Here is a 22,312-nt window from a genome sequence, read left to right as displayed (position 1 = left end):
TCTAGCCACCACAGGTCGGGGGGAGCTCCTGGCTTTGGCAGCCTAGCTAGTACCCTGTGAGCCCGCTCTAGGGCATTTAAGGGGGACAGGCCTGTTGGAGCCACCTCAGCACGGAGCCAGTCCTCTAAGTAGCAGGCAATGTCAGTCCCTACCGTTTTTTCCGGTATCCTGATGACACAGATGTTGTTCCGCTGCGACCTCCCTTCACTGTCCTCAGCACGCAGTTCCAGGGTTTTCACCTTAATTTCCAGGATAGTAAGAGATCGGCCCATCTCATGCACTTCGTCCGGCAGGCCGCATATTTCCTTTTCAGTGCTTGACACTCTATCTTTAAGCTTGTGATGATCATCTTTGAGTAGACTGAGGTCCGTGCCGATAGCATCTGTCTTTCCTTCTAGCGCCTCTCTGGAGGCCGTTATGGCCTGCATTATGTCCGCTAATGTAGGTTTTCAGAAGGGCAGATCTCCACTCGTTTCGGGCGATTCTTTCCTCTTCTTCTTCGGAGTGAGGTCCGGGGACATTTACACTCAGAACAGTGAAGCCCCGCTTCTTTTGTGGTCTCCCCATCTCAAAGCTACGGCATGCTGATTTGGCATCTGAGTGAGCTCAGTGACCTCTGGGAGTAGAGCTTCTTAACAACACCAATTTAGCTGGGCGGCCTCCAGTCCGTCACACTCCCTCAATTCGAAGAGCACTTGCCGTCCTCATCTTGGGTAGTATCTCCCACCGCTGGCCTGACATCCAGCGCAAGTGTCCCACTCCGTTATCGTGCACCGCCTACCACAGTTATGCCCCACAAGGAGTCAGCAAGTCTGTTTCTGGGATTGGTGCTACATTAGTTGCATAGGCGCTAAACTGTGGTACGCCCCCGCAGGACCGCTATCGCTGGACACTCACTGCACCCAGTGGGGGTCCGATATATGAAGTACAGGTTCTTCTCGTGTTTCCCCTAGCACAGTCATGGCTCATGTAGCATCCCACTGCAGTAAGTGCGCTTCAGTGAGGGAGGCCCTTCTTCATAGGATGTATGCACACCCTTCTGCAGTGACCCTCCCCGGGTTCAGCACTGAGTTGAAGCTGGCCAAAGCAAGGCACCGGGCTCTGTTGGTGTGCGGGATGAACAGGGTTTCTGCCACTTAGGGCCACAATGTCCTCCACCCTAATTATCGTGCCAGGGAAAGGCAAGCTGGTACGCTTAAGGGATGCTTGGCACCATTTAGTCCGCGGGTCCGCAAGGTCGTCACAGCGGGCAATACTAGGATCCCTAATCGCCACAGCACGACTCCGCGTCTTATCACGGCTGTTTCGGCTCGTTGGTCATAAGGGGGACAATAGTGGGACCACCACAGGCAGGCTGCTGCTCAATACGGCCAAGATCGTAGGGCGCTCACCGTCCGGCCGTCATTTTGTGTCGCAGTCTGGGGCTGAGTAGGAGGCTGAGCTGCAGGCCAGCTGATCACAATGAACGCGTTTCACCCCCTCCTCACCTCCATGGGAGCGTTCCGCTATCCGCCAAGCAGCAAAGGCGATTCCACCCTCCTCGAGATGTCCGTCCGTTTCGCGGGACAGGAACCGCGGCAACAGTCAGACTGCGGGCGCCATCTTGCTGCCAGGTCCGCCGAGGCGGCGAGCGGCAATTCTTCCCCGGGAACGGTTGTAATTTCAGCGGAGAACTCTGCTGAGTCTAGCAGTCGTGTTCCGGAGGTCTGCAGTGCGGGTTGCAACTCCCCCTGCTGTGTCAGGGGATCAGGATGATTGAAAATGGGAAGACGGCGATCAGAGCTCCTCAGCTCGCGTCCATCTCCATCGGCTGCAGGCCTCACCTTTTATCATTACATTGATTAGCCTTTTTTTATAAGGGTTGCATTGATGTGTGAAAAAAGGATATATGTGTATATATATATATATATAGAGAGAGAGCTGTGTATATATATATATATATATATATAAATATATGTTTTCATATATATAGTTTTTTTTATTTCCGGGGTCCCCATGCAGGTACGGGAATATTCCGTGCTTATGACTTTGATGAGGATACCCCTGGAAGAGAACTAGGACTACAGGTAAGTAACTTATCCTTGCTACACCCAATCGAGTCATATCTGTGATAGCATTAATGGTGTTTCATGTTATTCTGAGCTATTGTGTACTAACTTTCAGGCTTCTAATACCATACTAGTTTACAGAGCAGTGTGTGAAAAAGAAGCTTGGATGATGTCATCATTGATGCCATTAGTGAGGTCATAAATTAATTCATAGAACGTGTCATTAATGATATAATATGTGAGGACCTAAGTAGTTTATGGCAGGGGCGCAAGTTATTGTTAGCTATGCTAACTAAAACTGGTCAATTTCTGTTTTTTTTTAGTTCATAACGTTAATGTTGTCACGGACATATTCACCCAACTATAACGTTTCTTAAACCTTTGATTTTTTCCCAGTGAATATCCAGTTACCACTGGGTAATTTATGGGACCACGTTTCCGTAGGAAAAGCTTTTTTGGGTTTTCTTCTAACTTTGGGGCCGCTTGACGAATCTTCACAAAACTTTCCAACAAAAAGTCTCCTCCACCTCAGCTTCTCTCTGGATAGATTCGGGATACTCCATGAAGTGGGGCCAAGAAAAGGGGGAATCCTAAAATGCATTTTCTCCATTCATTCTTCTATAGGAATATTAGACACAGGTACAGCCAAAACAGCTGAACGTATTTACACCAAACTTAGCAAAAAGCTAGATCTTGGTCCGGAAAGTGCGCTTTTTGTAATTTGTTTTAAATCTAGTTTTTGAGAAATTAAGGTTCAAAAAGTATAGTCAAGTCAAGTCAAATGGTCTTTATTCGGATATAAAATATCCATAAAAGTACAAGTCATCACCACCAATAGGATATAAATATACAATAACATAAAACACATGTTAAAAATAGGTTGGATATCAAATCAGCATTATTAATAGCGTGGACAGATGTGCAAAGTTGGCAATAAAGTGCATATAAGTTCAATGTGTGCAACATGTGAACATCAAACCAACTATTACATTTGTGCAAACTGGCAGTCAAAAAACATTAGATGTAAAATGTCTATGGATGCAGGTCATCACCACCAAATTAGAAAATGAGTAGGATTTATAAAATCAACATCATTAAATGACACAGAATAGTTGTGCAAAATAGCATAAAGTGCTAACAGATTCGATATGTACACTGTACAGACGACTAACCTAACTGTATCGATGTACAATTTAGCGGTCCGTGAATATTAAACTAAATAAAAAAGGGCCTCGGATAAGATGCAATCTATAGAGTGTTCATAGTGTTTCGCGAACGTACCGCAGATTGCAAAAATGAACTTACTCTGAAAATCATATCATCACTTCCTAGCCGCAGTATTTCATCAAATGCCAGTTTATAATCAATAATAGCATGTGACTTAAAATAAGAAATCAAATACTGTTTAGTGTGTCTGATATAAAAGTTACAGAAGAACAGGAAGTGTAAAATTGTTTGCTTGTGGCCAGTTCCACATGGGCAGAACAGGTTCTCTAGATTTTTATTGAAGCCAAGTGGGAAACAGAGTGAGTATTTTATACTCCCATCCCTAAGGCGAAAAAGCAAGCTTCTATTCCATCTTCCGATATTTTTCTTACGGTATTCCTGTGGCGTGTCATTTTTATTGCCTGGGGATATCAAAATGGAAATATATCTAATTATTGATGGTTTATGGAGCTCCGTGTATCCTCTTTCCCTTCGGGATGAATCATACAGTGCCTCTCTCAGAGTTTTTGTGTTCATGCCGTCTATATTTAGGGGATGGGAGAAAATATGTTCCAAATTCACACTGACTAGACTTTTCTTAACAGCACTAAGCCATGGTATAAAACTACCCCTGTCGCATTTAAGGCAGTCATCGATTATTTCCTGAGTTAAAATTGCTGCCGGGTTTCGCCATATCTTTAACCAGAACAATGCTGGCCGAGATTTGATAAAATCCTCTACATAATACAGATTTAATTCTTTATGACATATGTAAGTAGGTGCTGAAATTTGGGCCCCTAGTACCTTTCTACAGAATCTATTTTCTTCGGTTTGGATACCACTACAATTTGTGTACCCCCACACCTCGGCACCATAGGTTGCAGTTGGTAGACATTGTGATTTATAGATCTGTAATAAAGGTATCACAACCTCAGCCCGCTTTGGCTGTCGTAGGCTAATGATTGAATTAACCGCCTTACCGAGTTTGTTTCTACCATGAGCCACATGTGCTGACCATGATCCAGAATCTGAAAAAACTAAGCCAAAGTACGGAAAGGTGCCAGTACTTTTTAGAACGTTGTTTCCTGACACTATATGATTAATACAATGTTTTTTGGGCCCACAGGACATAATGTATGATTTTTTAAAATTGGTGCACAAGTCCAAATCTGCCATAAAAGAAACAAAACCCATGATTAAAGTGCGGAGTGCTTTAGGTGTGCGGCCCATCAGGACCGCATCATCCGCATATAAGAGTACGGGGAGTCGTTTGCCATTAATTTTCGGAACATCGCATGTTAATTTAAACAGGGATTTATTTAATTCATTTATGTAAAGAATAAAAAGTAGGGGGGCCAAGACACAGCCTTGTCTGACCCCCCTACCAATTAAAATATCCCCGGAGACCTCTCCTTTGTTGTTTATCCTTACCCAAGCTTTTAGGTCTCTGTGCAAATGTGCCAAAAAAATAAACAAGTGTCTTATCCAGCCCATAATTTAAAAGAATCTCCCATAATCGTGATCGATTGACAAAATCAAAGGCTGACGATAAGTCCATAAAGCCCAAATATAAAGGGACTTTTTTGGCGATGGTGTATTTGCCTAATATAAGATTTAGATTCAGACACTGTTCTACGGTTCCCACATTACTTCTAAATCCCAGCTGACAAGAATTTAAAATTTGGTTATCCTCTGCCCAATTCCAAGTTTTATTAAAAATCACCCAGCCCAAAATCTTCAGTGTGTTATCTATTAAAGATATAGGACGGTAGCAACTAGGGTTAGATCTATCGTCCTTCTTAAAGATGGGCACGATGATACTGGTTGACCAGGTTTTCGGAATAGTAGTGTTGGACAGATTATTGAAAACATTGCAGAGTAATGGGGACCAGAAATCGGGTTCAGATTTGCTAAGATCGATTGATAACCCATCAGGGCCTGGGGCTTTATTCCCTGCACTTTGATTTATGGCATCTTCAACTTCGGTTATAGATATAACAACCTTATTAGCTGGACAGTCAGAGTCAGTAGTTATTACTGGGGCTGTATATATTCTTGCAAAATGCTCCTCCCAAGACTTACTAGGTATGTTACAATTTATAGGGGTTACATTAGATCCCATGGACCTCATGGCTTTCACCTCACCCCAAAACCCGGTGACATCTTTAAGTGCAGCAGTGCATACAAGGGAGTCCCACCTCTCCTTCAATATCTCCTCAGTACGTAATTTAGTTACTTTCTTATAACGTCCTCTCAAGGCTTTAACTAAAGTCATATCCCTGGGTTTTTCGGCTAATGCCTTGCGAAGGTCACGGTTTGCCCGTGAACAGATGCCGTTAAACCATCTAGGGTTCTTACTTTGTTTCCTAACAGGTCTAGAAATTTCCTGTTTAATGCCAGCACATAACCCAGTAAAGGCCTGAATGATCTCTGTGTCAGGGCATCCGCTGGACAAGCACGTCTCCACAAGTAAGGGGTAAGATTTTATAATTCGTGCAAATAGGGCCTTGTTATCTATGCCCTCGCAGGTTACTTTAAGTTTGTCAGTGGATGCAACCAAATACTTTGCCCCTATTTCTTTCCGTTTAATAAATTTATTAACAAATCTGATAGTAGTCAAAATTGGGTTGTGGTCACTGTAGCTAGTGCATAAAACTTCGGCCTTAACTAAACAGTTCTCAAGGGATGAAGATATAAAAACATAATCAATGGTCGATGAACAGCCACAACCTCTAAAGGTAGGCAATGGGCCTTTGTCAGACAGACAACCAACTTTCTCCATAACATAGATTAAATCCCTAGTCGATAGATGGTTATACAATTCTTCCCCCCTTTTACACGAAATTACCGGGACAGGTGTGACTATAATATTATCCATTCTTTTGTGCAAATGCGCATTAAAATCACCCCCCAAACAAATTCCGTCCAGTTTGCCAAACCTTTTTCCTTCTAACATGTTATCAATAAAATCAAATAAGATGATAAAATTCCTATCAGGCAGTGATCTAAAATCATTGTTATAAAGATTTATAAAACATAACGTGATCCCATTCGAATAGAGTGTGGCCTGAAAATGACTATCATTTGTTTCCAAGGGTTTGGTATTACTACCTGCAGTGATCTTTATCCATGTGGATAATCCCCCACTAGGTCGGCCAGCTTCAGGGCTAAGGGCAGTACTATTATAGCAGATAAAACCCTCAAGAAACAAACTACTAGTGCTCCATGTCTCCTGAAACATCAAAACATCAAAACTGCTAACCATGTTGGTCCACTCTGCTATGTTCATTTTAGATTTTAGACCAGTGATATTCCAGCTTAGTATTTTTAGATGTTCATCAGTGGACATGGGTTCACTGTTGACAGGGCAGAAAGGCATCAATTCTACCGGGCAGCAAAGTTCCCGATAGAGCTAGATTTAATCGTAGCCTGGTTAACCATTTGTGTATCCCGAGACTGTACTACACTATTCGAAGATTCGCTCGGTAGTCAGTCCTGTCCCTCTAGATCAGACAGGGCAGCGAACCGGTTATGAACGGGGTATATTGAAAGGGCTGGATGGTGGATTCTTTGAGGAGGTCTGTAAAAAAAGCCTAATGGTAGTGAGGTTATGGCCGTTGAGGAAATAAAGTGGTTGATGTTACATTTTAATATACCTTTCACCAGAGAAGGGTACCTGAAATTCACAACTATACAGTCGCCCATAATATTTTTAGTCGAGGGTCCTACCCATCCCACCCGTCGCACCATCAAGATTTCGTTAACAGACTCCATACCCATCCCCTTAAACTTGGATAACCAATCGGTACACTTATTCTTGAGTTGATCCCAAGACTCACTTTGGTCTTCATACAGGGGAGGTACTCTAGCTAAGACTAGAACATAAGGACATGCTTCTGGCGGCAAATTCAGTACAGCATCTGCATGTTTTTTAACCTGAGTAACCAGAGTAGGCTCATTATTTGGGCATGGCATTGATTTTGTGGGTGCTGCCGCAGGTGGGGTGGGAAGGGCTACTATTGGCATTGAAGTGTGACAAGAAGGTTTATTTACCACAGGTACTTTTGACAAGGGCAATGTACTAACCGAAGTGCTAAGCATGGAGTTGCAAGGCAAGCTCTTCTTGTTACCATTATACTTTTCACATATATTATCTACACCAGGTATAATACAATTGCCACTTCCCCCTGTAACGCCTTTGTTAATTGTCTCCATATCTTTCAATACTCGTTCACCCCTAATTTGATCAATAATGATAGTCCCTTTTCTTTTAGTATCTTCTTTCTTCACCAGGCTTACCAATCTGTCCAGGCGTTTAAAAATATAATTAAACTGTTTATCCATTAGACTTTTCAATTGCTTAAAAGTGGAATCCACTATAGTGTCAATTAGGTTCTCATTTGGCCTTCCTTGCGTGCCGATTACAGGTGTTGGCTCAGTTTGTGTACACATAGAGTTGGATTCTGCTGCGGTTGTGGTCAAATCAACAGTACTATTAGTTAGACCATTTGGTTGTGTGCTTGTGCTAACTAACACCCCACTTGCTGTGGTTTTTCCTCGTAACCACATGCTCTGAGGGGTTGGTTGGTTTTTTTTTATTGCGAGGCGGTTGTTTCCTCTTAATAATAGGCATTTTAATATTGCCTCTCTTCCTTTTTCCCCCGGCAATCTTTAAGTTTTGGTCCGAGTTAGTGATACTAAGATCAACTTCAGTAACCTGCTGGTAGTCTGCAATATCAACAGTATCAATGATGTATTTAAGCGCCTCCGGGCGTGTTTCAAGTGGCGGCAGGTGCTGCAGGGGCAAGGCGGTATGGGAGCGGTAGTCTCCCCAAGCAACCAGCAAACAGCAACAGTCCCGGCAATAGCGGTTCCCGCGAAGCGGGAGCCGCGTTTGTATTTAAGCGCCTCCGGGCGCGTTTCAAGTGGCGGCAGGTGCTGCAGGGGCAAGACGGTATGGGAGCGGTAGTCTCCCCAAGCAACCAGCAAACAGCAACAGTCCCGGCAATAGCGGTTCAAAAAGTATAGATATTGCACGCCTCGGAGGATCCACAGACCCAACAGTTGTCTAGATAAGATTTAATTGCTTACCACCACATCAACAAAGATGTGATGGCAACCATTTTCGGACCTAGTCCCCTATTTTAAAGAAAAAAGAAAAAAAGCATATACGGGTGCAGGATAGGTATTAACACCCCACCCTTTCTCCAGATGAGCCCCTGGTTGGTCCCAGGCCCATGGGGTTGGTCAGCTATTCAATCATTCATGGGGAGGACTGTGAAGAACCCCCCTCCACAAGCCTTTTTCTGGCCCTCAGGACCCCATCTCCATGGCCGCATTTCAATAAAACAGTGGGCCTAAATTAGGCCCCGGTAAACCCATCCCAGGAGGGGTGATATTTAATTTTCGGGGAGGGGAGTGTGCCACCCGCTCTTCTTTGGCTGTTGATCAGCCCCTGGAACCACATCCCCCCCAAGGCCACTGTAGTTCCCTGCCTCTCCAGGGCAGAGAACACAATAACATTGCTGCTACCCAGGGGGGGGCAGAGAAGAATGGTTTCTGTCTGGGAAGCCGAAAGGTGTAACAGCGTCTTTGGAGCTCTTCCCCTGCAGCCTCCAACAATTTGAGGACATGGTTGCCCCGGGTGGCCACCCACTATTAATAAAAATGCCAACTCCCGTTGCACCCAGTGCAGGTTCTGGTGCAGAGCCTACAGGGGCCATGTGGGCCTTGGAGCTCCCTCTTGCAGCCCCCACTGATTTTGATACAAGTGAGTGCTCCGGGTGGGCACCAGGGTCCCAACTTAAGAAAAAAAAATGACGGCTCCCACTGGCACCCAGTATTGGTGCAGATAGGGAGCCGGTAGGGGTTACAGGTCTCCACCCACGGCCCCCAAATTAGTTTTAAAAAAATGAAAGAAAATTGTGGATGCCCCAATTGGGCGCCGGGGAACCCAAAAAATAACATGGAAAAGCCTAAAAAAAGTAGAACAAGCTGCAGGAGCCTTTCATTTATAATTCACTGCTCTGGCAAAAGCACCTCATAATGCCCTAGGGCTTTTTAAAATTAAATTTGTTCCTCCTGGTAGTGCCCCTAGAAGAGTCAGGGGCACCACCAACCATTTTTTATTGTTGTGGAGGTTGCAGCAGCCCCCCATCAACATTAAAAAAAAAAAACACAATAACTCTCCTGCATCATTGAATATACGAACCTAGGAGAGCGTACAAGTAAAGCACTCTGAGCTATAGTCGTATGCTCTTCAACTTGACTGCAGGGCCATTTTGTGTTTGGTTATATGGCACACTTTGTGACCTGAAACATGTTAAAAGAAACCTCAAAGACACGTTTAATGTTTTTTGCCCCCAAAAATATGCTTTATTCAGAATTCAAGCTAGCCTGAGGCAATCACTATTATTAAACATTGCTATGTGTGAATTTATGAAATATCCATTTGTTTATAGTTACCAGTGACTCTTTGACAAAGCCACTAGGTCTACTTTGTGTATGGTGAAGAGCTGACCCGTTGATAAACACATTGGGCCCAGCCACTATTAATACTGCACCTCCAGAGGAACGTTTCCGGCCAGGACGCACTGATATTTACAGTGCACATGATTTGGTGGTTATTTTCCAACATGGAGTGACTGTCATATTCGGATTTGCTTGTCTCACATCACTAATTGGTTTCAATATAACGTGTTCTCAGAAGAGTCGATTTGAGTTATTTCTACGCTTGGACTATATACATCTCCAGCACAAACAGAGGCCAATATCTGGCACATGTATTGAAAAGTGCCCTTGGCTAAGGTGCACTTTGGTGATTGTAACTGACTGTTTACAATCTTATCGCCCTGAAGAAGTCCAATGTAAAGTGGAGAAAACGCGTTGGCTGATGCTTTTCAAAGAATGGAATGAAATTTCGATAAGGGAACGCTCAGCATTGGAATGATTGAAGACTGGAAGAAATACAACCTGATCTCTTGGACGCCAGTCTTTGCCCGATGCTATAGATAATTCCTGTAGCTTTGTGTTTTTTTATAAAGGGCCTGTATTTCAACAGCTTCTGCCAGACCAGCAGCCAACTGCTACGCCAATACAGAGGCAAAGGAAAGGGTTGTTAAGGCCAGCATCCTTTCTGCTCTTCCTCATCCTCCCCACACTGCCTGGAAAGCTGCTTTAGTTTCCCTTAGAGAAGCATGTGTGGAGAGTTTGAGGTGAGTATCTTCCTTTCTGCTGGCCTAGAAGGCCAATACTTCTGGTCAGTGTGTCGCACAGAAAATAAAAAGGGGTATGTCCTAACCTTCCACCAAGCTCCTCCAGAAATCATCACTTCAGTTTCTTCAGTAGGAGGTGCTCCGTGAATCCTACAGTAGGGAGGTGGCAGTCTTGCTGCAGAAAGAAGCAGTGTAGTACGTCCCAGAGCAGGAACCTAAGCAGGGCAGGAACTCTTGGTACTTCTGGTTCCCAAGGAGGATGGAGTTCTTCATGTGATCCTAGACCTCAGGCTCTTGAACTTTTTCATTTGAAAACAAACGTTCAATATTATGTCCCTAGCTGAGATGCCTTTGGTGCTGGAAGCAGAAGACTGGATAGTGTCCCTCAACTTACACAACAGGTATTTACACATACTGAGCCTGCAGTCGCAAAAGAGGTACTTGCGGTTTATGGTAGGCTCCACACACTACCAGTTCTGGATTCTCCTGTTTATAGACTAACATCGACATTCCATCTCTTCATGAAGGTGATGGCGGTGGTTGCCACACATCTACAAAGCTCCGGTATCTTACTGCTCACATACCATGATGATTAGCTGCTCAATGCGTGCTCTCCGTAGCTGATGTCGAACCATCTACAGGTGTCTTCCATAAGTGCACTGAAGCCTCACATATAAACATCACAGTCTCATGTTTATAGTTGCAGTATTAGACACTGCATCCTTCAGAGCCTTCACTTCTCAGAGGATCGGGGACATCTGGGGTACGATTCTGGTGTTTAAGAAGTGGGCTCAAGTTTCAATCTTTATAGTTCTTACCTGCTAGTTCTACTGGTCACATATGCTTGCTGACATTTGAGGATTCTCCAGGGGTGCCATTGCCAACAGTGGTTCCAGCATAGTGGAGATCTGTTGGACACTACCAGGATCTCTCAGGGCACTGCAGCTGACTTGCGCTGGTGGTTAACAGAGGAGCACTTGTTACAAGGGATGTTCTATTACCCTCCTACCACAGTGGTTACAGTAGTGACTGACTTATCCACCCTCGGGTGCGGTGCATATCGGAAGAAACTGTAGACCAGGGTCCTTTGGTCCCCAGAGGAGCAAGTTCTTCACATCACCATGCTCACACTGCATGCAATTCACTTGACCCCAATCCTATCCTTTTGAAGCTGGTCTGTGCAGATCTTGAAGGATGATAAAACTGTGATGTGGTTGTTCAACAAGCATGGAGGAGTGGGGTCTAACCTCCTTTGTTGAGAAGTTCTGAGACTCTAGGCTTGGTCACTTGAACATGGGTTCTGGCTTGTTACAAACCACCTGGTAGGTTCTCTAAACTCCAGAACCTAATCAGTGTTATCTTGCCGACCCCAAGAGGCATCTCCACCCAGAGATGGTCCAGACCATCTTTGACAAATGGAGCTACCCTCACGTGGAGCCTTTCATCTCTCACATTACTGCACACTGCCCACAGTTCTGTGACCTCCAATATCCATTGCATGGGGCCTTGGTGGATGTATTTCAGTTGAAGTATCATTTTCCACTTTATTACCATTTCCTCCCATACTATTGATTCCTCTGGTCAATTCACCAGTGCCAGGCACAGCTCTTTCTGATCACCCCAGTGCAGACCTCTTGAGACAGTCCTGTGTCCCCCGCTCCATAAACCTCTCAGGGCAGACTTCCTTTCCTAGTAGAGGGGCAGGTTCTGCAACCCAAACTTCAGAGCATTCACCTTTATGCCTGCAGATTGAAAGGTATACTTGAGCTCTTTCTACCTGCCATCAGAGGTAGTCAACGTCAAAATGTCAGCTTGTTGGCTCTCTTCAAAATATGTTTATTCAGTTAATAAGATTGTCACAAGATATGTGGCACAGAATGTAGATCCACTAAAAGCTCAACTATGGGAGGTTCTATGTTTTGCTGTGTGACTGGACCAACAGGGTTGTGTGGTGGGCATTGTCAAGGGCTACATTTTTGCCCAGTCATCATTTATCAGTTGGCCGGAGCAGCCTTCCCTTTTCAAGTTCCTGATTATGATCACATTTCTAAAAGGACTCGCACATATGTTTCTTCCTACACCCTTTGTAACTCCCCAGTGATAACTGAACCTTGTTTTGATATTTTTGATGTGGGTCCCTTTTGAACCCCTTCGTAGTTGGCAGTTATGTTTGCTAATGTTTAAGACTATTTCTTGTGGACATTACTTCAGCGAGGCATGTCAGTAAGTTGTAGCCACTGTGTACCTTTAATGTGCTTCTTCCTAGTCAGATTGGTCTTAAGTGACTTTTTTGTCCAGGGTGGTAACCCCAATACATCAGGATTAATCCATCATGATTCCAATCTTTTTTCCTTTAAGTCACCCCACCCAGGAATAGAGATCACATCCTCTGGTCTCTCGGAGAGTGCTCAACTACTAGGTCAACTGGACAAGGGAGATCTGATCTGATGACAAGCTTTTTGTGTGGTATGCAGGCATTCCAGAAGAGGACTGTATCCTTCTGTATCATTTTCTGCATCATAATATTTAATGTCCTTGTCAAGACGAAGCCGCCTCGGGGAATCCACACTCAGACCACCAGAGTAAAGTCTTCGGCCTCTGCTCTTGCTAAATGTGTTTCTGTGACTAAACTTTTGCAGGTGGCGGCATCTCTTCTCTTTTGCAAATGTTTACTGCCTGGACTCTGAATTGAGGAGAGATGGACATTTTGCAAGTTGTGTTCTTCAAGTTTTTGGAGTATGACAGTTCCTTCAAACTCGTATCTTGGAGGGGGACTTCTTTGTCATCTATTCAAAGGGTGAGGAATCCATCAGAAGAAAAAGTTATTTACCTTCAATATCAATGTTTTCGGTGGAAACTCTTATCTACTTGCAGGTTCCTCAACACTCCTACCCACATCCCTGTCCTGAAAACTAGTCATAGGCTTTTGATTTTAATAAGGGTCCAAGTTCATTTATTGCACTGTACATTCATGATTATTCTGACTCCATCCTCGCCTCTGCCTCTTATGGTAAAACAAAATTGACAAGAAGCGGCGACTGCATGCCAGGATGATGCTGTATGGCTCCAGGAAGGCCATTCCTGTTCTGCTTCCTTCAGTGAGTTGGAGTCAGGGAGACCTAATGGAGTAGGAGAGCTACAAAACTTTTCTAGATCAAGATCCAGTCTAGTGTCGGAGGATGTTCAACAGATGAGGGATCTGAAAGTAGATAGAGTATCCACCACAAAGATGGATAACAACGTTTTTTTATACGTCTGTGCCAATATTTTTGATTTCCATTTGTATAGCAAATTTTGGGAAAATAATGTGATAGGTACTATTTTAGAGCTTGCCAGCTTGGGTGCAAAATGGTGAAATAGTTCAAAATTTATAAAGGGGAGGGGGTCCCAAACTTGTTTTTCACTCGCTCAAGTTTTTCTTCCCAGTATAATATTTTTTCTTAATAATTTTCTGTACTTTTCAGTTACACACACTTCAAGTAGTTACTGTTTAGTGTAACATTAGGTACCATGGTCCTGACGAAAGCCCTAGATCCTTTTGTGAACTAAGAGGCAGAAACATGTTAACCTAACCCATTGAAGGGGAACTATTACCCTTGACAATGCAGAATACACTAATGCCCTGTTTTAGAGTTTGGCAGATAAAGTACTAACACAAATGTGAACAAGTACCTTGTCCACTAAACGCTCTGTCTGGCCACTGTATCCTGAGTTGGGCATAACATCTGTTTTCCGATGGCGATACCCCCACTGGCTCTGTCTTCGGAAAACTTACACTGATGGTCCAACAGAGGAAGGGCCTGTTGCAGTGATGCCTTTTTAATGTCCTTCACTACTAAGGAAAAACCTGGCCTTTTTAGGCAAAAAAATGACCCTACAACCTGGGAGAAAATTTCCAGGGTATGAGATCACTATTTTGTTTTTGAAATATATCTTTGGGAGTTTGTTGTAAATAACAAAAACTTTTGGTGCGTGACAGCCTAAAAGACAGTGTCCAAGCACCAAACTTGCAGTGCCTTCAGATGAGTCACAATGGTGGTGGTTCTGTTGAAGGTACAGACATCTCTTCAGGGCCCGCGGTTATCTCATAATTTGGCAGTGGTAGTCAGGCCAGGGTAGCAGAAAAATGATGTTTGCCACCCTGATGGATGGCCAAAGTCAAGGGTAAGAATCTGCCCCTTAATCTTAACAATTGGAAAAAGATTGAAAAGATTTATTGTGTTTATCCATGAGGTCATTTTAGCAGTTACAATGGAACATTTGCTCCCCTATAGTTATGGGTGTTTTAGTATATTGTACTTTGATTTTGGCAAGAGTCATGTGGGCTATGGACCAGGTCCTGCAATTAACCCCTGGGACACATTGGTAGGTGGGTGCAAGACCATGCCACACACCAGAACTTTCTTCCAACCCCCACTCCACGTGGCCGATAGATAGGTGGTTGAGTGCAGGGCCATGCTGCAGGCCAGGTCCTGTGTCTAGATACTGGAACCATTGGTAAATGAGTGCTGGGCTTGACCACAGGCCTGACCTACTAGCTTAACACCCACTGTAGGCTGTGTGCAGCTCAGGCCGATCGCTGCTGCAGTTGGGTGCTGGATATGCATTCAACCACTAGTACATATCAGCAAACGGGTATAAGGTCAGGCGGTAGACCTTTTTGCATACAGCCAGGTACTGATACAGTGTACAGAAAAGATGTCACCAGCACTATGGTTCCATATAAACCTAGCATGATTTCACATCAGGTGTAATCACGGTTTGGCTGTTAATGTCGCAAAGCAATATCTAGTTTTGCTGAGTGGCACATGGCAATGGTTCAAGTGAGTAGTCTGCAGGAGTTAGATTGTCCATAAGAAAGAACATTACAGAACGTAAGTAACCTGTTTTTCACATAATATTTCTTTTTGTTTTTTAATTCTGTGGAATGTGGATATTTTGTTTTATGGAATTAAAATTGGGCTTCAGAACTCTCAGTACAGATTTGATGGGTTTTCTTCTCAAATAATTCTTTGTTTTATCTGTTCATAGACATTAATTTGTACATTTAATATTTATTCTCTCATTTTAGTGGATTTTTACATGATAGAAATTTCAGCTATGCTATTGAACCTGTACAGCCTTTTCTGAACTTTAAGCATCTAATATATCCTGTAGAAAATACTGAATCCTTAAAATGCGGCTTGAAAAACTTCTCCTCAAGGGTTAACTATGATCTGAACCCAAAACCAAAGGTGGGTTTATTTTCCTGCAATATAACATTTATAACTGAACTTAGATGAAAAATTAATTATTCTTAGCTTATTGTGTAGATTGAGTGTATATCAAGTACAGTGTAAATTGTATTTCAAATATTTATTAGTACGATGTTTTCCTAAACAATCAGTGAAAATCAGTATCTGAAAGAAACACGTTAGTTAGATTCCTCAACTTAGAATATCCCCAGGCGTCAGGCTGGATCCGGAAAGATTTTTCGTCAGCAATACTCCTTGCGCGTCGCTAGGCGTCGTCTGTGGCTCCGCGTCTGTTGTCGGCGTCGTGTGCCAGAATGACGTCGTCGGAGTACTTAGACGCCGCCCTCGAGCGCTGACGTCAGTTATTCTTTTTTCCGCGCCAGACAGCGCCGATCCGGGAAGAGCTTACCCTTTAGTCACTTTTTGACTAAAGTTTTTTGACTCTTTTTGGTCTTCTGTCGACTCGACTCTGGTGCCGGTAGGATGCCTGGTTTTAAGGCCTGTGACTCCTGTCATCGACTGATGTCGGTGACGGACCACCATCGCCGGTGCCTTTACTGCCTGGGGCCCGACCATGATGCGGAGTCGTGCCTCGACTGTCAGGCCTTGACCTCGAAGGCTTGGCGGGAGCGGTCCCCTAAGCTTCTCGAGCTTCGGCACTCGGCTCTGCGCCATTCACGGTCCCGGGCCAGGAGGAGGTCCAAGGACAGGTCGCGGAGCCGCAGTCACCATCATCGCTCGTTTCTCGAAGTCTTTGGGTAAGTCGAAGCGCTCGAAGAAGTCCAAGAGGCGACACCGCTCTTCGGACTCCCCTCGCCGGTCGCGCAACTCGGTTGAGGGTCAGGGTGGTCCCACCCCGCAGTTCCGTCAGAGCCGCCGGAGCCGCTTCCATCTCCATACCCACCGGTCCCTGGGACTGACGCGACTCCGGCGGACATCAGCCTCTTCCTCTCGGCCATGAGGCGCCGCAGGTCCCCGAGGGATCCAGGCCTGGATCTCTGCCGGCACCGGTCGAACTCACGACGCCTCCTCCGCCGGCGCCTTCCCCGGACGGCGCCGTTTCCCGGTTTAGCCCCGGGCCCGGCACCGGTGCGGCGTTGCTTGACGCCGCATCCGACACCGATGCATGAGCATTTCATCTACCGCCCGGCTCCGGTTATTCCTCCTGTTTATCAGGAATCGGATGACGGGGGTGACTGGGAGGGGTCTGAGGACCCTATGGCCAGACAGCCCGACCTTTCACAGGACTGGGCAGACGAACTGGGGGATGCCAGTGGTCTGGACACCTCCCCGGACGCTGGTTTCATCTCTCCTCCGACTGTGGCCTCGGAGGAAGGTGCAGCTTTTTCAGTGGTGCTGCGCAAGGCGGCCGATGCCCTTGGGCTGGAGTTGCCTGCTCTGGCCGTGAGGACTAACGTCCTCACAGAAGTGCTTCAACCGCTAGCAAGCTCCACAGAGCCTCTGCTGCAGTTCAATGAGGCACTCGTAGACGTTCTGCAGGGCACCTGGTCCAAGCCCTCCACAGTACCTCCTGTGGATCGGAACGTGGCCCGGCGCCACAGCCCTGCTCCGGGCGACCCCAGTTTTCTGTCCCAACACCCCACTCCTGAGAGCCTGGTTATCCAGGCCTCGACTTCCCAATCCTCCTTTCCGTCCGCTCCTCCGGATCGGGAATCCAAGAGGTTGGAACAGTTCGGAAAGAAGCTGTTCTCTTCTCTGAGTTTGGGTCTGTGGTCCTTGAATACCGCTTGCCTCTTGGACCGTTTTTCCCACTCTCTGTGGGATGCGGTGGAGGACGTGCTGCCCCTGTGTCCGGAGGAGGCCCGGTCACGGCTCGCCCCGGCTCTTGCTGATGGGCGAGATGCAGCACCGCATGCCATACGGTGTGGACTAGACACCACAGACTCGCTGGGGCGGGCGATTTCGACCACGGTGGTGCTTCGTCGCCACGCCTGGCTACGGTCCACGTCTTTCTCGGGGGATATCCAGAGTACCCTCATGGATATGCCCTTTGATGGCACTCGCCTTTTTGGCGAGAAGGCGGATAGTGCGCTGGCTCGTTTCAAGGACTCCCGGGCTATGGCCAAGTCCTTGGGTCTCTCGGCCGCAAACTTCCACCTTTCGTCCCTTTCATGGCCAAGGCACCGGCCGCAGAACCAACCTGCACGCGGTCGAGGGCGTGGATTCCGCCGAGGTGGTACTGGAGGACAACGTGCCGGTCAGTCCACATCCACCCCGGCAGCATCCGCCTCAAAGCCCTCCTAGTCCGATTTTTCAGGCCCATTCCACGCCAGTGGGCGGCAGAGTTCGCCATCACCTACTCCACTGGCGTTCCATCACGTCGGACAGGTGGGTGCTGCAAATCGTCCAAAGGGGCTACTCCCTCCCCTTCGAGACGACCCCTCCAGCCATGCCACCACAGTACCACCGCATGTCGGGGGATCACTTGAATCTTCTCTGGGAGGAAGTTACGGCACTCTTGGCCAAGGAGGCCGTCGAGCGCGTTCCTGGTCCAGAAGTAGGTCGCGGTTGCTATTCCCACTACTTTCTGGTTCCCAAGAAGGGCAAAGGGGGCCTACGCCCTATCTTGGACCTCAGGAGCATCAACGCCTTCCTCCAGAAGGATGCTCACCTTAGCTCAGGTTCTGGCTTCCCTAGACCCAGGAGACTGGATGGTAGCGTTGGACTTGCAGGACGCTTATTTTCACATCCCCGTCCTGGCGGCCCACCGGCGTTACCTGCGGTTCACGGTGGGTCAGGAGCATTTTCAATTCACCGTGCTCCCCTTCGGACTCACAAGTGCCCCTCGGGTGTTCACGAAAGTGATGGCGGTGGTCGCAGCTCATCTGCGCAGATCGGGGGTTCCAGTCTTCCCCTATCTCGACGACTGGCTGTTGAAGGCGGGCTCGCCCCAGCAAGTCGTCTCCCTCCTCCAGACTACGGCCGACCTTCTGCATTTGCTGGGGTTCTCCATCAATGTGCCGAAGTCACACCTGAGACCCTCCCAGAAGCTCCTCTTCATCGGAGCGGTTCTAGATTCGGCGCAGTTCCGGGCCTATCCTCCGGAACAGGGGGTCCGGGATATTCAGGCTCTGATTCCCATCTTTCGGCCTCTAGCCTGGGTTCCGGTCAGGTTGGTGCTGCGACTTCTGGGGCTGATGGCCTCCTGCATCCTGTTGGTGCATTACGCCAGGTGGCGAATGCGGGCTCTGCAGTGGGACCTGAAGTTTCAGTGGGCCCAGCATCGTGGCAATCTGTCCGACCATGTCTTGATCTTGGAGGGCACTGCGAAGCAGTTGCAGTGGTGGCTCACGAACCGCGATTGGGTCAGCGGCAGATCCCTCTACCTACCCCAACCGGAGCACGTAGTAGTGACGGATGCGTCCCTCCTGGGATGGGGCGGCCACATGGGGGAGGCAGAGATCAGAGGACTCTGGTCTCCGGCGGAGACTCGGCTCCATATCAACCTTTTGGAGCTGAGAGCGATCCGACTTGCACTGAAGGCATTCCTTTCCGTTGTCTGGGGAAGTGCGGTGCAGGTGTTCACGGACAACTCCACCGCCATGTGGTATTGCAACAAACAGGGCGGGATGGGGTCGTGGACCCTTTGTCAGGAGGCTCTGTGCCTCTGGACATGGCTGGAACACCAGGGCATCACCCTGGTGGTTCAACATCTGGCGGGCTCTCTGAACGCCAGAGCAAACAAACTCAACCGCCGGTGCATGATGGATCACGAATGGCGTCTAAACTCGGACGTGGCGCAAGGCCTCTTTCGGCAGTGGGGAGAGCCTTGGTTAGATCTATTCGCCACCGAAAAGAACGCGCAATGTCCGCAGTTCTGCGCGTTGGAGTTTCCAAGGCGGCACTCGCTTGGGGACGCCTTTCGTCACGAGTGGAGTTGTGGTCTGTTGTACGCCTTTCCGCCTATACCACTTCTGCCCAGAGTGCTGAAGAAGATCAAGCGCGACCGGGCCCAAGTCATGTTGGTGGCTCCGGATTGGGCACGAAGGTACTGGTATCCCGAGCTAATCAGTCTGTCAATCGATTCCCCGATACGACTGCCTCTTCAGGAGGACCTTCTGTCGCAGCAGCAGGGGACGGTACTCAACCCGAACCTGTCCAGCCTCCACCTCCATGCGTGGAGTTTGAGCGGCGACAGTTGATTCCATTTGACTTGCCTCCTGAAGTCTGTGATGTTATTCTGGCAGCCAGGCATCCCTCCACTAAAACGGTATACGCCTGCAGGTGGAACAAATTTGTGGCATGGTGCACAGCAAAGGCTGTGGATCCCCTTTCCGCCCTCTTTCTGAGATTCTCCTCTTTCTTCTCTCTCTAGCCCAGCAGGGCTCTGCTCTGGGCACCTTGAAAGGTTATCTATCAGCTATCTCTGCCTTCTTACGACTTCCTGATCAGCCTTCTCTTTTCAAATCCCCTGTTGTTTCTCGTTTCCTTAAGGGCATTACTCACATGTTTCCTCCTGTCCCCTTCGTAATGCCTCAGTGGGATTTGAATTTAGTCTTGACCTTTCTGATGTGCGCTCCCTTTGAGCCTCTTCACAATTGTCCCATTTGTAGGAGAGTAGGGTCTGCTTTCTATGTTCACCCCCACTTTTTGCTTTTGCTTCACTGGTTTTCGACTTAGATGTGGCTGTGGGCCTGCTAATCAGACCCACAGCCCAGCTGTTCTCTCTCTAAATTCATACTATGTACTTTAGGTACATAACCCAATTGGTAAGGATCACCTTATAGGTCCCTGTACAGTGTACCTTAGGTACCCAGGGCCTAGGTGTACCCTTGGCCTACCAGGAGCTGCAGCATGTATTATGCCACCCCTGGCTGGCCTTCCATTATGACACAACTGGCTGATCACTCAGCTGGGGCAAGGTTGTGTAATCACCCCTTGCTTAGGCATAGTATTCCTATGCCTACCTTATATATAGACACATGGGTAACCTATCAGTCACTCCTATGGCAGGCCTTGACAATCCTGAAGGCAGAGTGCTTGGTAACATGTGAGATGGTGCTCTAGCATGAGCTGAGTCTGTCTGCAGCTTTCGGAACCATGTCCTTATAGCTGTTCTATGATATTGCCTACCATATACTCTTAAAGTGCCTTATAATCCTCGCGGTTATGGTAACTATGGTTTGGCTTTATCGAAACATGTCGTGTAAGGTGTCTAACACTGTGGAATACTACCCCCACGCATTACGCGTGAGTGTTTCCACTCTGCACCTGAATCCCGTGGGCCTCCCACTTCCTAGCAATTGGTAGTATAGTGTAGCCCCAGCGATTCCCTAGGCCTAGGCCTAACCTGTGTTCGTGACAGGGGTTCTTATACCACTTACTTAGTATATGGTTTGCGTGGCCCCTAGGGCCTAACTGTATTACTTACTTGTGTGACTTATGTATGCTTAAATAAGACTGTGTTGTACTTACCTCGAATCTCATAAAGAGTGCTGAGGGTATTTTGACTAGAATAAATACATTCTATTTTTATAATATATCTGTTGTGGTGTCCTTTCATTTGGTATTCAAGGGATTGCAAATGGTATAACAGCTGGCTTCACATGCCATACAGAGTTTAGCCTAAGACTGCACTTGTCCATGCTACCACTAGGATAGCTGGTCTATAAGGTTGACTTTACAACCAATCACCATAAGGGTTGTTTGGACTGATACATCATATATCAGGCCAACTTCTCACATTGGTGAGCAGCGGTTGGGATCTGAGCTTGCTGTTGTGATACCAAGATACACAAGAAAAATCTCACACCAACTTAGAATAATAGAGTACATTTTATTATTTTTTTTGACAACAAAACAACATACATGTAATCAGTAGAACTGGAGTTGTGAATAATTAAAGTTTTTTTTTAGTAAAAACTAGTGTCTAAAAGATCAAAGGTCTAACCGCGAACATCTAGTCAGGTGAGTCAAAGTGGAAAAATATGGCTGACCTCAATGGAGTGTGGTTTGTATGCAAGAAGTGGATTGGGCCGGGTCGGCATTTACCTTTGGACTTAAAGGACATTTTTAGAAACATTTTCTGAAAAGATACATTTCAGCAGGGCGGGGCTGCAGGAGTTGTTCAAAGAGGGAGCGTTGTCGCCGGATAGCCTTGGGTCAAAACCGCAGTGAATAATTCTATCTTTGCACTTAGCTTATTTTTTGAAATACGAAAATCTACAGTGGGACGAGGCAAATAGCTGTAGCTGAAGATAATTCCATGAGGTTAGATGCCCCTTTTGTGCAGGACCGTTGAACAGAATTTGCTGCTGCAGAAAAGAATGTATATATATTATTTTGAAAAACAAAGGTCAGGTTGAGGCCACTGAAGTCCTCGTGTGGCCTAGGCCACTTAGGTAATTTCAGACAGCGTTAGTCAGGTAGAACAAAGTAAAGTAGTCCAGGCGGGGCTGGTTATGCTATGTATGCAGGGACACAAGGTTTGGTATGAGCTCACATTTATTAACCGCATAATTGGAGTATCATAGTATAATTCTAGTAATAGTTCTGGTGCTCACAAAAACAGTAAAAAGTGCGTGAAGTGAGGGGTGTTTGTGACGTTAAAAATTACATCGCATTGACAACAACAAAATACCAAACTCCA

At 46.5% G+C, this 22,312-nt stretch overlaps 1 protein-coding gene across 1 annotated transcript in view; it reads left to right on the top strand.

Annotated features, from left to right (window-relative positions):
- Positions 1 to 22,312, top strand: part of LOC146785486 (disintegrin and metalloproteinase domain-containing protein 9-like) — a 1,594,707-nt gene that overhangs the window by 315,854 nt on the left and 1,256,541 nt on the right. Inside the window, exon 6 of the mRNA XM_085633059.1 lies at positions 15,540 to 15,702. Coding sequence (XP_085489185.1) covers positions 15,540 to 15,702 — 163 coding nt within the window. The remainder of the gene's footprint in view (positions 1 to 15,539; positions 15,703 to 22,312) is intronic.

The sequence above is a fragment of the Triturus cristatus genome, chromosome 11 (genome assembly GCF_964204655.1).
Source record: "Triturus cristatus chromosome 11, aTriCri1.1, whole genome shotgun sequence".
Lineage (NCBI taxonomy): Eukaryota > Metazoa > Chordata > Amphibia > Caudata > Salamandridae > Triturus > Triturus cristatus.
Note: the sequence above shows the minus strand (reverse complement) of the source record. Positions and strands in the feature narration are given on the sequence as shown.